We start from the raw sequence: 14,169 nt of genomic DNA, 5'->3' as shown, positions 1-14,169 counted from the left end.
AAGTTGGTTGACTCCATGCCACACAGATGTCAAGCAGTTTTAAAAAACTGTGGTCATACAACTAAATATTAGTTTAGTGATTCACAGGATTGCTAAATCCCAGAAAAAAAAAATGTTTGTACAAAATAGTTTTGAGTTTGTACAGTCAAAGGTAGACACTGCTATTTTTTTGAACACACCCCTTTCAACTAATTGCCCAATTGCACAGCCTTAAGAGCGTGCATATCATGAATGCTGGGTCTTGTTTGTTTTCTGACAATCTACTGAACCTACTGGTAACTTGTTTGCCACGTAGCAATAAAAAAAATATACTAAAAACCTTGATTATTCTGGTTAATCACATTGTACTGCTATTATTTTGAACAATACTGTACAAGACACTGAACCTTAAAACTATGTAACATGATTTTTCTTCTTTCTTTACATGAATCTGATGTTTTGAAAGCAATTCAAATAACAAAAATTGATTTAACAAACTGACTATATTTTGTGCTCTCTGCAAATGAAATAAATCCAAACAAAAATGTATCTTTATGATGTGCTCAAGAGTTCTGTGCTGAGATGCAATTAAAGAAACTATAAAAAAAACACACACAAAAACAGGAATCTACCACTAAGTCTTTGTCAGTGTTTGAAGAACACGAGAGACAGCCAAGTTTGTTAGAACTCATATATTTTAATATGAAAAATTCATGGACAGTTTTCCTCCTCTGACAGACAAAGGCCACAGAAATAGTGAAGTGCTTCGAGCACAACTGTCGTTCTGAGCATCTGCAGAGACTCTGGAGGAACCAATACTGATGGACAACAGCAATACTGTCCGAACCAGTCGTGATGAATGATATGAGACACAGAGTCAATCATCTCTCAGTCTGCAGGCAGCCATGCAAGCGCTTAACTATCACAACTTGATGTCCAACGACACAAAGAAAACCCCAGGCACCTGATCAAACTCTACAATCATTCTGTAAAAGCTCTATAAAACTAGAGCTGGAAGTTTGGAGCTCTACTATAAAATCATCTCTAATGTTTTTGTTTGTTTATTTTTTTTAAACCCACCAAATGAATAAAGCGTTGTTGTGTATATATATATATATATATATATATCTCAGTATCGAAAAGATCAGAAAAGCTCAAACGCTTGCATATTCATGGGGAATCATGTTATGAAGATCGCTAAATGATGTCTTAAGATAAAGATTTGGTTTAAAATGAAAAAAATAGCTTATTTACATTGGTAATCATCTGTGCAAGTTTCATGGTTTTGTTTTACTTGGCCGTAAAGAGAAGAGACATTTCATTACTCTTGACCGAATCCTTCCGTCTCCTCGATCGCAAAGAGCAGCTTCTCCTTCAGCTGTTCGTAGCTTTTGTAGGGGGGCAGATCCAGCCGGTTAAAGCTGAAACACAGAACGGAGTGAGACGTGAACGTAAACTGCTTGTGACGTCTGTCTTCATCCTGAAAACTCACCAGGTGTGACTCCGGGGCAGCCAGGTCTCTTTGCCCACCTTCTCAATGCAGAACTTCTGCGGTCCGTTGCTTCCTGGAGGATGAAGAATCAGAAGAGAAGAGTCAAATACGTCTGTGTCACACGGGTGATGGAGATAAACCGCTGAACACTCACCCATGAGTTCAGCGAAGCCCCCCAGAGGAAGTCTGCAGGTGCCCGTCACAAACTGCATCAGACGCAGACGCACCTCGTTATCCACCAACTGCACACACACACACACACCAGATTCAGACCTCACTGTTCAATGGGCCAAAACCAGCTTCCCCTTCCAGTTCAGTATGCTTCGAAGTATTGTGAAAATCACTAAAACCCAAACAGAGATCACTTCAACATAACATATATATAAAACAAACAGGTAAAATGATTCAGGTTTAATTCGCATCTACTTTAAAGATAAAGGAGTATAAAAGACAAGTCTGTTTTCATCCGATGTGTTGAGAGACTGCAGTTGGGCCAAAAATATTAGCATGAAATTAATTTACCATTGACAGGGTTAGGTAATGTTAACATGTCTGTTAGACCTTGAGAATCAAAATGAAGATAAAATATTAAAATATCCTTAATGCTCAGCCCGTGTGACTCTTCCATATAAATCCAATTGGACAAAATTTCTAAATGCATATAATGCATACAATGCTTCAAAAGGAAAAAAAAAAGTGAGAAAAAAAATATATATTGAAGTGTGTATATATATATATATATATATATATATATATATATATATATATATAAATAATTAGAATATCATCAAAAAGTTGATTTATTTATTAAAGTGAAACTTGTATATTATATTAACTGATTACACACAGACTGATATATTTCAAATGTTTACTTATTTTAAGTTTGATGATAACTGACAACTAAGGAAAATCCCAAATTCAGTATTTCATACATATATTTATATACACACATACACACACACCTAAAAATCAGGCCAAGAAAGCAATTAAAAAAAGCTGTGACGCTTTCATACGAGACCTTAAGAAAGACATAAGTTATGTCAGAGGCGTCTCACACCTGCCAGAACCAGATGATCTGTTTGCGGTTGCGTGTGTAGTGACGATAGACTGTGTTCCTCTGCCAGTCCTGCAGATCCACCTCCTGCATGCCACACAACATCACCTGCAAACACAAAAGCGTCCATCATCGAGAGCTTCAGATGGGTCAGATGGTCATATAAACTGCAAACGCACCTCCAGCTCCTTCTCATCAAAGTACTGCAGCCACTGCAGTGGCACCACCTCGTTAAACCCATCCAGGAACGCTTTGGTCTGACTCTCAACGCCACGAGAAAACCTCCACTCAGCCATTAGCCTGCGGTCGTCCATCTAGGGCTGCCACTGCCAAGTGAGAGGTACATGGAATACATGGGATGTTATGAGTCTCCATGAAAGTGGTATCAATAAAATTTCCCGCAGCTCCGGAATCAATCAATGCCCTCACCTCGATGCTAACTCCCTGAACATATAACATGACTGGTATCTCCAACATTGAAGAAGTTCTAGAGGGATAACTCACCGCAGCTGAATGTCGCGGCGGTCGAGTGGGGCATGAAGCCCGTAGATGTCCAGCCAAGCCACAGTATAAACACAGGTTGTGCTGTCGCCTGCGTGACTTTTCCTCCTCGCTTAATCGGGTAACTCTGATTTGCATGGGTTCTGGATCCGGGCTTGAGCTGTTGACTGGGGTGAATGATGAAGTTCGGTATCGGGGCCGACGTGCCCGAATCAGATTGTCTACCTTGATGGACAGATCGATGAGTTGTTCGAGGGTTTTGCCCTCGTCTCGGCAGGCTAGTTCGGTCTGCAGCTCAGCATCCAGTCCCCTCCTGAAATGTAGGCGTAAAGGGTCGTCTGGCCAGCCAGTTTGTGCAGCTAGGGTGCGGAATGAGAGGGCATAATCTGCGGCCGATCCTCCTCCTTGACGGAGTGCGATAAGCTGTTCACCAACCTCCTTTCCTCCCGCGGGATGTTCGAAAACCTCTCTGAATCGGAGTAGAAATGCTGAAAAGGTGGTGAAAACTGATCGATCCCCGTTCCAGATGGCTGTGGCCCACTCTAGTGCTCTCCCCGTGAGCAAAGAGCACACAAACGAAATTCGGCTGTCCTCTGTGGGATATAACGAGGGCTGCTGGTTAACGAACATCGAACATTGTAATAGGAACCCCTTGCATCTGGCTGGTGATCCATCGAATTTTTCCGGGAACGCCAAGCGCGGGCTTACTGAAGCGGGAGGTGTGGCCACGGCGGCGGCCATTTGCTGAGGTTGAGGTGCTGCTGGAATGTTTCCCTCCGGGGTTTGCAGGCGGAGTGATTGGAGGGTTCGGATCATTTCTTCGGTGAGAGAGGTGAGTCGATTCAGCTGCTGCTGCTGATGTGCTGTCAGCGCCGCGGCTTGAGCGGATACTTCTGCCGTGATCTGGAAGAAAGCCGCTGGATCAATATCTGGCGAAGTCTTCTGTAACGCTGAGTCAGAGACGTTATGATCCATAAGCAGCTTTATTTCAATAATCCACAGAGTAAACTGAAACAGGTCAATCAGGGGCGTTAGATATCACGTAGACAAATCACAATCATAAACCTTGACAGAGCGTAGAATCAGGGCTGGCGGCTGGCAGGCAGAGGCGAGAGAACAAGGCAGAGGTCGATAAGGCAGGCGGCAGAGAATCAGAGTCCAATAATCAGTCCAGGTCATACACGGAAGATCCAACAGTGGGAAAACGCTCGGTAATGTCTGCATGGGCAAAACAAGACTTCACGTTTGAGAGAATAGGGAGAGTTCCTTAAATAGGGGATGAAGATGAGCGACACCTGTGCAGGTAATCAGCCCCAGGTACGGGGTGTATGGGAAATGGAGTTTGAAGGAGGTTAATACTCGGGTGACGGTTCCCTCTGGTGGTGACCGGAGGGAGCCACAGAGGCTGTGTTTGTGACAAACGTGATCTTTTTTTTTTTTTTTTTTTTTTTTTTTTTTACAAAACCCTTTATCCATGAAACTTGTTTAATTAAGTTTTGCTTGGTTTGATTACCTTTGATTATCTTGATTTCAAAAGTGTGGATTTCATGGAAAAAAATGTAGTAAAACTTTAAAACTGGTTAAGTAATACAACATTTGTATCAAATAGTAGGATATGCAATTTAAAAAAAAATTATTTTGCATATGATTTAACTATTACACTAAATTACACATTCTGTTGGTCATCATCCACCATCCCCTGCATCAGATAAAAAAAAAAAAAAGTTAATTCTGAGAACGTTTACCCATGTCTTCATGTATGTGTGCAATAAAATAACAGAAAGTGTCAAACTCTGCTGATTTGTAACGGATATACACTCCGAGGGGATGCATTGCAAGTTGTACACATTTCGCACTAGTGGATCATAACTGGGTTGTAAGTGTTGCTTCAAAATGCCAAAAGAAGATACAGGAGCAAGAGACAAAAAATAGAGTATAGACAATTTATTGAAAACTGCATTTAAACTCAAACAGGCTGTTCATCAGCTGATGAAAAGTTTAAGACCATAGCCATAAAAAGGTCAAATCTGCACAAAAATATGACTTTCATGTCATTGTTCTTCAAGCAGTCATACTGTCAAGGCAAAAAGGCTTTCTCTCTTTGAACATAGCAAGATTGTTGAGCTGTACAAGCAAGGCCTCTTGCAATGCGCCCTCGCTGCCGAGGTTGTACACAGTAAGACATTTTTTTTTAAATCCTGAGAGTTATGGGACAAAAAAGTCAAGTGGTAGACCCAAAAAGATTTCACCTGAACTTTGAGTTCAGAACAAATATATTCTAGGTTTGCTTATCTTCATTCGAAGCTGAAACATAATTAACCTACCTTGTTGAAACAGTTTTTGTGATCCGGTGAAAACGTACTAATATTTTCAGAGTCGCTTTAACACGAAACAGGAAAGTCATGAATATTCACGTATGCTCCGCCCAGCGTCACCGAGAATCTTGGAAACCGAATATTTCCGAACACCGTTCGTTTGCGCATTGTTTCAAGGACACGCCCACAACAAGGGAACTCCACCCTCGGGAACAGTTTTTCACAGGAACCGAATATTACACAACACCCCCTGTCTTCCAGGCAATGTGGAGAAAATTCCAATAAATCACATCAATAGAAATCACATCCAACACTCTAGTAGTTTTTTCTACTAATGCTAGGGTTACCTTCAATACAGAAAAATAAGGGACGACTGGGGGGAGGGGGTGCAAGTGGTGGTAAATCACAACAAAAACATGTTTTCATAAAAATGAATTGCTTATGAACTTGTTGTATAAGGTGGCGTGAAAATATCTGTCATTGTTTGCAGACAGTAACACCATCCAAACAATGAAACCACATAATAAATAACTGATCTACAAACATGTCTAAAAACACATTTTTTTATTATCATTATTGGTTAGTTAATCTATTGTATATAGTCTATTGTCAATTCTACAGTAGCATATTGAATAATGCCATAATTTAAATTATTGTTTATTTGATAATATTTTTATTTTATAATATATCTCTTATCTCTTATTAAAATAATGCTTATGTGTCTGACTGCACACCTTAACCATGATAAATAAATCGCTAACACTATATATAATAATAAGGTTCATTAGTTAACTACATTAATTAACATTAACTAATAATGATCTGCACTTATACAGCAATTGTTCATCTTTGTTCATGTTAATTTCCACATTTAATAATACTTTATTAAAATCTTGTTAATATTAGTTAATGCACTGAACTAACATGAACAAACAATTAAAAGCTTTATTTCTATTAACTAACATTATCAAAGATTAATAAATACTGTAACAAATGTATTACTCATTGTTAGTTCATGTTAGTTAATACATTATTGTTTAATAAATGAACCTTATTGTAAAGTGTATGAATGTTGTTCTCCCGAGGCATGCTGTAGCACATCTGACAATTAAAACCATGCGAAACAGAGAACACTCGCCGACAAATTGCGCTTCATACTCATTTCCGCTGACACTTTCCAGAAAGTATTTGATTCTTCCCACTCTCGTCGGTACTTTTGCGTCCGCTTTCGTTTCAGCGCTGGGCGGCGCTGATCTGCATGAGATGCTGCATTGAAGACAACTCCGAAAATACTGGAAAACCCTGTCCCGTATTGATTCAAAACGGGACGCGCTATTTTATTCTCAAATACGGGACGATTCCGTATTTTAAGGGAGGGGTGGCAACCCTAACTTAAAAGGTGTGTGTTCCACAAATCTCTCATTCAGATCTCCAGGACCACGCTCAGATCGTCACAGGTGAGGAAATACCCGGATCTTCAGGTGTTTTTGATCAGGCTGGATCTCCCCAAACACTCTTTAATAAAAAGTTTCTCATCAGACTGCTTCTTCACAGACGCCGACCCTTTTAACTCTGGTCGGGTCAGAGTGCGCTCGCGACCGTGACGTCACGACGGTGCTCGGTTAGCTCGCGGAACGCGGAAGCGGAAGCGGGAGTCAGCGTCTGGAAGCTTTCTCGGGAAGAAGGTATGTACTCTAAACGCGATTATCTGTGGCCTTATTGGGGGTGTTTTTGGTGTTGTTTGTTTTGCAAATACTACATGCATCAAGTATCTTTAGGAAACTTTATTTTAAAAAATAAAACTTAATACAAGGATATGTCACGTGACATTCTTTGTTATTTCATTATTAATGATACGCTAGTTCATATAATTGACTTTTAACGTGAACTTAATTTATATTTGGGGCTTAAAACAAGTTACCGTTTTTATTTATTTTTATTATTTTAAAAAAAAATTTTTGAGAGAGAGAGAGAGAGAGAGAGAGAGAGCTGTTTGTCCAGGGTGTTTCCAGACGAAGTGTTCCAGTCCCCTGATGTGGATCACATGGACAGCACAGTTTCAGAAAGATAAATACACTAAAAAGTAAAAGTCTTATTTGAGTAACGCCTATTTAAATTATTATTATTATTATTATTATTATTTTACAATTCATCTGTGAAATAAGTGCAAATGAAACACCGCAGCAAATCTGAAAGTCATTGGAAGGGCAGCACTTTATTAAAGCGTGCTGATTGGACGATACAGTGGGGATAATGATGGCAGTAAAATCCCATATCACCTTCACAATCACCTTACATGTTATACTTCTACTTCCTCTTAACTGTCTCGACTCCAGACTGACATCCATAACACAGAAAGCAGATTTAAGTGCTGCTTTGGCTGTTTTGAGTGCTGCTGAATGTAGTGCAGACAGTTCCTATAAATAAGCCGTATTTGTAGTAAATATCAGTTCAGATCATAACCGGTTTGAGGTGCTCTTCTATGGTGGACCGTAGTGTTTGTTCACTTTACATCAGGGAATAAAGTCTGTCTTTTCATTTGTTGCAGATCATTTGAGTAGACCAACATGTGGCCAAATCAAGGTGAGTTCTGCTTTCATGTTTTCACCAAATACATTCAATAATCATTTATCAACACATCAGTGTCTGTGGTGTGCCTCAGTCAGGGGTGTACACCCGCTTTAGGTGTGTGTGTGTGTGAGTGTGTGAAGGGGAGAGAGAGAGAGTAAGTTGAGTGAGTGTGTGTGTGAGGGGGAGAGAGAGAGAGTGTGTGTGTGTGTGTGTGAAGGGGAGAGAGAGAGTGTGTGTGTTAGGGGGAGAGAGAGAGAGAGAGAGAGAGAGAGTGTGTGTGTGTGTGTGTGAGGGAGGGGGAGAGCGAGAGAGAGACCTTTGACCTTTCAAAAACCCTTTAATAACAATTAAAAACAAATTTTCATAATTACACAATTATACAATTACAACCACAACTATCAAAAATTACAAAACTTACATCTTAATTTCCAAACAACCATCACTTATGCATAAAATTCAATTTAAACACCAGATTTCTTCAAAAGTAGTCAATTTTCCAGTAAGTTTATAATATGCAAATTCAACCATTAAACGGGCAGAAATCAAACCTTGTATGTTAATAAAATGTTGGTGGAACCTTTTGAAAAAAATGTAGCTTTTCTTGTCAACCATATGCTTAATTTAGCTTATCCATACAAATAATTCAGAAATACATCAACATTCCTAGTTTTATACCGATACTTAGAATAAAACCTTCTTGACTAAAATCATGACCCAACATATCACACCATTCTTTTAACACTTGGAAAAAGTGGCCCTAGTCTATTACATTTTAAAAATAAATGAAACACCATTTCAATTTCAGAACAAAATGGACGAGTTTCAGTAACACTAGAGTCTAAACGAGCTTTGTTTATTTGTGGCAACTATGCCATGTATAATCCTCAACTGTAAATCTCTGGTTCTTTTATTTATAGGAACCTTATACAAAGTTCTCCAGCTTCTTTTAGGTGAAAGATCTATACCAAATATTTCTTGCCATCTGGACTCACATACAGTACAGACCAAAAGTTTGGACACACCTTCCCATTCAAAGAGTTTTCTTTATTTTCATGACTATGAACATTGTAGATTCACACTGAAGGCATCAAAACTATGTATTAACACATGTGGAATTATATATGGAATTATATTCATAACAAAAAAGTGTGAAACAACTGAAAATATGTCATATTGTAGGTTCTTCAAAGTAGCCACCTTTAGCTTTGACTACTGCTTTGCACACTCTTGGCATTCTCTTGATGAGCTTCAAGAGGTAGTCACCTGAAATGGTCTTCAACAGTCTTGAAGGAGTTCCCCGAGAGATGGTTAGCACTTGTTGGCCCTTTTGCCTTCTGTCTGCGGTCCAGCTCACCCCTAAACCATCTGGATTGGGTTCAGGTCCGGTGACTGTGGAGGCCAGGTCATCTGCAGCGCCCCATCACTCTCCTTCTTGCTCAAATAGCCCTTGATGCCTTCAGTGTGACTCGACAATTTTCATAGTCATGAAAATAAAGAAAACTCTTTGAATGAGAAGGTGTGTCCAAACTTTTGGTCTGTACTGTAGTTGTTTCAGTTCCTGAGAGCCCATTACTTTTACACAAACATAGTACATGAATTTCTTGCCCACCTCATGAAAATATTTAAGTTCTGGAGTGTTTAAAGTAAGTAACTTTCCCTCTCCTTCCTGCCATAAGTCCACAGAAACTTTTACTTCCAATTCTGGGAACTCTTTCACATTATCATCCTCATTTTGTTCCTTATCCAGAGCACATTTAAATTCAGAAGGCACAGCTTCCACAATTTCATTTAGGGTGTACTCACACTAGGCACGGTTGCCATGAACCGAGTACGATTGTCCCCCTCCCCACTCCCCCTCTGGCCTGCACTCACATATAGCGTTTCAGCGTTCGTGCCGGAGCACGCTTACGTCATTATGGTGCGACGGTTTCGGGATAAACAGGAAGAGTGGCGTTCTCTGAACGCAATGGAGTACATCGCTCTGTTTTCTTTGTGGATAATTTTGTGTCGTTTGGTTCACAGCCTGTTGTTAAACAGATGTGTTGCCTTAGTGGCGCGAAAATTTTCACGTAATCGCGCTGCTCGTATGAGGATGTTTGCAAGGTACCAGCTGAAGTGCAGCAAGGACTTTGCAGTTTTTAGTTTTTATGCGTTTTGCACCTCTGCCGTAGACCAAAGCGACCCTTTCCCTGCCATGTTGGTTTTGGAGCGTCGCAAAACCGTGAGGCAACGCGTCCTTTTCCGTGCTCCAGCACGGTTAGCGATCACACTGCATGCGAACCGCGCCCGAGTCCAACTGAACCGTGCCCTGGCCCACCTCTTCCAAGCGGGCCAGGGCCGGCCAATCGAGCCGCGCCCGGGCACGATTCGGAGCACTCACACTAGTCAAACGAACCGCGCTTTGGTGGTCAAACGCACCCGGGCACGGTTCAAACTGGCTAGTGTGAGTACACCCTTAAATGCTTTCAGAGAAACGTAAGGATTTAACACCCATCTTTGAGGAAACATCTTCTGGGGATAACCACCCTTCCTTATTCAGAAAAGAGGACACCTTAGTAAAATGACTTTCCAAACTCTAAGCATTGTTTTGTAAAAAAAAATGTTAGTCCAGTTAATTGCACTCCATCAAGATCCATTAAAAACATATGTCGATCAAGGCCCAACCGTCCTTCTCTTCTCAACAATCCACTGGCCAAATCGGTCCAACTGATGTGCCATTTGTACAAGAGCCTTTGAGCATCTGTAGTCTAAAAGCAGCAACTCTGCATTCAATGTCAATAAGTCCTTGTCCTCCTTCACATATTGGTAAATACTGGACAGCTGCTTTCAGCCAGTGCTGTCCTGACCAAAAAAAAATAACCAGTTGTCTTTGGATATCTTTTACAAGATTAGGAGGAGGATCCAAAACAGCCATTTTATGCCACATTGAAGATGCAATAAGATTTATTATCAAAACTCTTCCTCTATATGATAATTGAGGGAGAAGCCATTTCCAGTTGGACAAGCATACACGCATCTTCTCGCAATCCATCCCAATTTTTACCTTTTATATAAATCAGAACCTAAAAAAACTCCTAAAATTGTAATACCATCTCCACTCCATTCAACATTTCCAGGCAACTTTGGTACTGAACTTGTAGTTCCACACCATAAAGCTTCACATTTCCCCACAATTTATTTTAGCTGAAGAAGTCTTTTCATTCCACTGAATACAATTCAATACTTTCTGTACATCATCTTTTTCCTTAATTACCACAGTGAGGTCATCAGCATAAGCAGAAAGTTTAATGGGTTTATTAAAGGATCCTTCAATATGTAAACCTTTTAATGAGGTTCTTAATTTACACCGTAAAGGTTCAATATCCAAACTATAGAGTTGACATCAAAAAACATCAAACAGATAAGAATGATCCATTCTGTCAAAAGCCTTTTCTTGATATAGGGATAAAATTCATTTAACATATTTAACATTGAATAGTCAATGACACCTCTTATAAGGAACAAATTATCTCTAATGTACCTGTTTTTTATACAATAAGTTTGATCTTTGTGAATTAATTCTCCCATATGTTCATTCAGTCTATTAGAAATACACTTAGAGAAAATTAGGGGTGCTCCGATCACAATCGGCCGATTGTTAATACGCATGTCGCAAGAAAAGCCGGTTCTCTAATCAGCGGTTAATTCCATCACCTAGAGCAGCTGTTACTACACAGAGCCGTTGTTAACTGAGAAGATGCGCAAATCCACTTCATTTTCAGCGTTTATTTGCGCAACTTCTCAGTTAACAACGGCTCTGTGTCGTAACAGCTGCTCTATGTGAAATCACGCACTTGATGGAATTTACCCCTGATTAGAGAACCGGCTTTACTGACGAGATGCGCATTAACGCATCTTGGTTAGTATAGCTACAGGCCTACAATTTATAAGTTAGATCACCTTTTTGATAACAGAGAAATAATTGCTCTTCTGCAACTATTAGGTAAACCTCCTGTTTGTATTGAATATAAAATCCCATCATAATAATCTTTTTCCAATTATTTCCCAAAAAGAATAAAAAAATTCAGAGGGGAGCCCATCTAATCCAAGGGATTTTTCGGTTGATAATTATTGCACCACTTTAGTTACTTCTTGTAAACTTAAAATAGAATCGAAGTCTTTTTTATGCTCTGATTTCAGTTTTGAAATTTAATCTAAATGTTCAGTTTAACTATCTATATCTGTTATATCAATATCATACAACTTAGAATAAAAATCAACAACGCATTTACTCATTTCGGATGGGCCATAAAATAAGTCACCTCTTTCTTCCCTTAAACACAACATTTGTTTCTCTTGACACTAGGCCTGGGACGGTATTGAATTTTTCTTACCGCGGTTGAAAAGCAATAAAGTCCCGCGGTATTGCGGTAAACCGCAACCCCCCGCCCCCCACCACACCCCACGCCACCGTGATCGATGGACTTTCACTTTCGCACACACACGGGAGGCAAACGAATATAAGGAACAGGTTTATTTCACTTTTTTTTTTTTTACATTTAGAACATGAACATTTAGAATAGAAATGGAATGATGTCTGAAATAAAGAGGCTAAGGCAATTGAGCATAAGGAACACGTTTAACATTTATTTTTCACATTTAGAATAAGAACATTTAGAACAGAAATAATTTCTGAAAAAAAGTGCTGGCAAAACGAAATGCGCTACGGCTTACATCCCAGCCTTCATATTTTTTGCTAGAAAAACTAGCATGTTCACTTTGTCAGGTTTAAGAGAGGCCCTGAAAGACGTAACAACGTTACCTGCAGCACTGAACACACGTTCTGAGGGAATGCTTGTAGCGCAAATGGTCATATATTTTCGGGCGGGGACATTCATCATCTCCACCATGAGCTCATCCCTCTCCTCGTCAGAAATGTCAATATCTTTATACCTAGGGTCGACAAACGCGGTCTTTGCCAATAGCTGTTGAGGGTGCACTGTATTTTTACATCAAAACGGCAGACATTTTTTCTTTCTATTTTAATATTTATATAGATATTACATGTGCACTTTTTTTTGTCTCAGTGGTTAATGAAGGCTATTTTACGAAGGCATATAGAGTAATATAAATATGTAGACATAGGCTAAATTAATATAAATATTTAAAAATCTATAATATATATAAATATTATTTATATTATATATTTTTACATATTTATATTTATTTAGCCTACATCTCGTGTGCGCTTTGGTCTCAGTGTGGTTCAAGGCTATAATTTAACGAATGCTATTTAATTTAACAAAGTGTCACTGCTCACAATATTGTGGTTGTTTTTTTTTTACTTACAAATAGCCTAAATATAAATAATATTTATAAATAAGATAAATATAAATAATATTTATAAGTAAAAAAAGAAAAAAGACGTTATTGTAAGATGCGTCCTCAGGTTGGACGTATTTGAACGTGATAGCGGAATCTTTTTGTAGCAAATTCTACAAATGGGCTCATTAAAGTTGCCTGGAAGTCCTTTTTCATCAGGTTCAAAGCCAAAATGTGCCCATATTGGTGATGTGACATTTGGCTTTGCCACCAATTTAGCCCTCTCTGCCATGTTTCGATGGAATAGTATCTTAAATGCGCAATTGTCGGCTGCGCAACCACGTGAGAGAATTGTGTTAAGCAGAATAAGCACGTGCAAGTAAAATCTGAGGTCCTGCTTTTTTGGCTTTCTCATGAGTCATCCGACTGTATTTTATGCTTTAGTAAAATGAATATATAGGCTACAAGACATTACACAGGTACTCTAGTCAATACAAATGGATGGTGCATAGATACATTTTTTTAATCTAGATTAATCTCACTGTAATCTTGGAATTAATCTAGACAATGTTTGTTTTTTTTTTGTTTTTTTGTGCGGTGATGACGGTTACAGGTTTAGACCCACGGTAGGCGTTACGTGACCGCGGTATTGCGGTAATGCGGTAACCGTCCCGGGCCTACTTGACACACACTTTTCGTTCTAAATTAAAAAAAAAAAAAAGATCTTGGTCCATCACTATCCATAATACGAGAAAAACGTTCTCTGACAAGAGCTCCTTTTACTTTTTCTTCCAATAAATTTTCTAACTGCAGCTTTTTTTCATAAACATTTTGTAATTTACCAGATTTTCATATTTTTCCAACATTTTCAATTTCAAAAATCTAATTTTCAAGTTTCTTAATCATATTTCTCATTCTTTTTGAGGAATAACAAGTATATTGTTCACAGAAGACTT

At 39.0% G+C, this 14,169-nt stretch overlaps 3 protein-coding genes across 3 annotated transcripts in view; 1 reads left to right on the top strand and 2 right to left on the bottom strand.

The window, feature by feature from the left end:
• Nucleotides 1-656: 656 nt before the first annotated feature.
• On the bottom strand, nt 657-1,706 carry LOC113095265 (NEDD4-like E3 ubiquitin-protein ligase WWP1). The gene is made up of 3 exons (XM_026260848.1): nt 1,626-1,706; nt 1,472-1,544; nt 657-1,400 (listed from the first exon to the last, which is right to left on the bottom strand). Exons 1-3 carry the CDS (start codon nt 1,681-1,683, stop codon nt 1,301-1,303), a joined length of 231 nt encoding a protein of 76 aa, XP_026116633.1. The 5' UTR covers nt 1,684-1,706; the 3' UTR covers nt 657-1,300.
• Nucleotides 1,707-2,506: 800 nt separating this feature from the next.
• Nucleotides 2,507-2,859, bottom strand: LOC113095264 (NEDD4-like E3 ubiquitin-protein ligase WWP1). Its single transcript, XM_026260847.1, has 2 exons — nt 2,705-2,859; nt 2,507-2,633 (listed from the first exon to the last, which is right to left on the bottom strand). Exons 1-2 carry the CDS (start codon nt 2,837-2,839, stop codon nt 2,523-2,525), a joined length of 246 nt encoding a protein of 81 aa, XP_026116632.1. The 5' UTR covers nt 2,840-2,859; the 3' UTR covers nt 2,507-2,522.
• Nucleotides 2,860-6,895: 4,036 nt separating this feature from the next.
• prr13 (proline rich 13) overlaps nt 6,896-14,169 on the top strand; it is a 14,047-nt gene continuing 6,773 nt past the window's right edge. Inside the window, exons 1-2 of the mRNA XM_026260846.1 lie at nt 6,896-7,026; nt 7,890-7,924. Coding sequence (XP_026116631.1) covers nt 7,909-7,924 — 16 coding nt within the window. The 5' untranslated portion in view covers nt 6,896-7,026; nt 7,890-7,908. The remainder of the gene's footprint in view (nt 7,027-7,889; nt 7,925-14,169) is intronic.

The sequence above is a fragment of the Carassius auratus genome, unplaced genomic scaffold (assembly GCF_003368295.1).
Source record: "Carassius auratus strain Wakin unplaced genomic scaffold, ASM336829v1 scaf_tig00215646, whole genome shotgun sequence".
In the NCBI taxonomy this organism is placed as follows: domain Eukaryota; kingdom Metazoa; phylum Chordata; class Actinopteri; order Cypriniformes; family Cyprinidae; genus Carassius; species Carassius auratus.
This window is presented reverse-complemented; position numbering and strand designations above follow the sequence as displayed.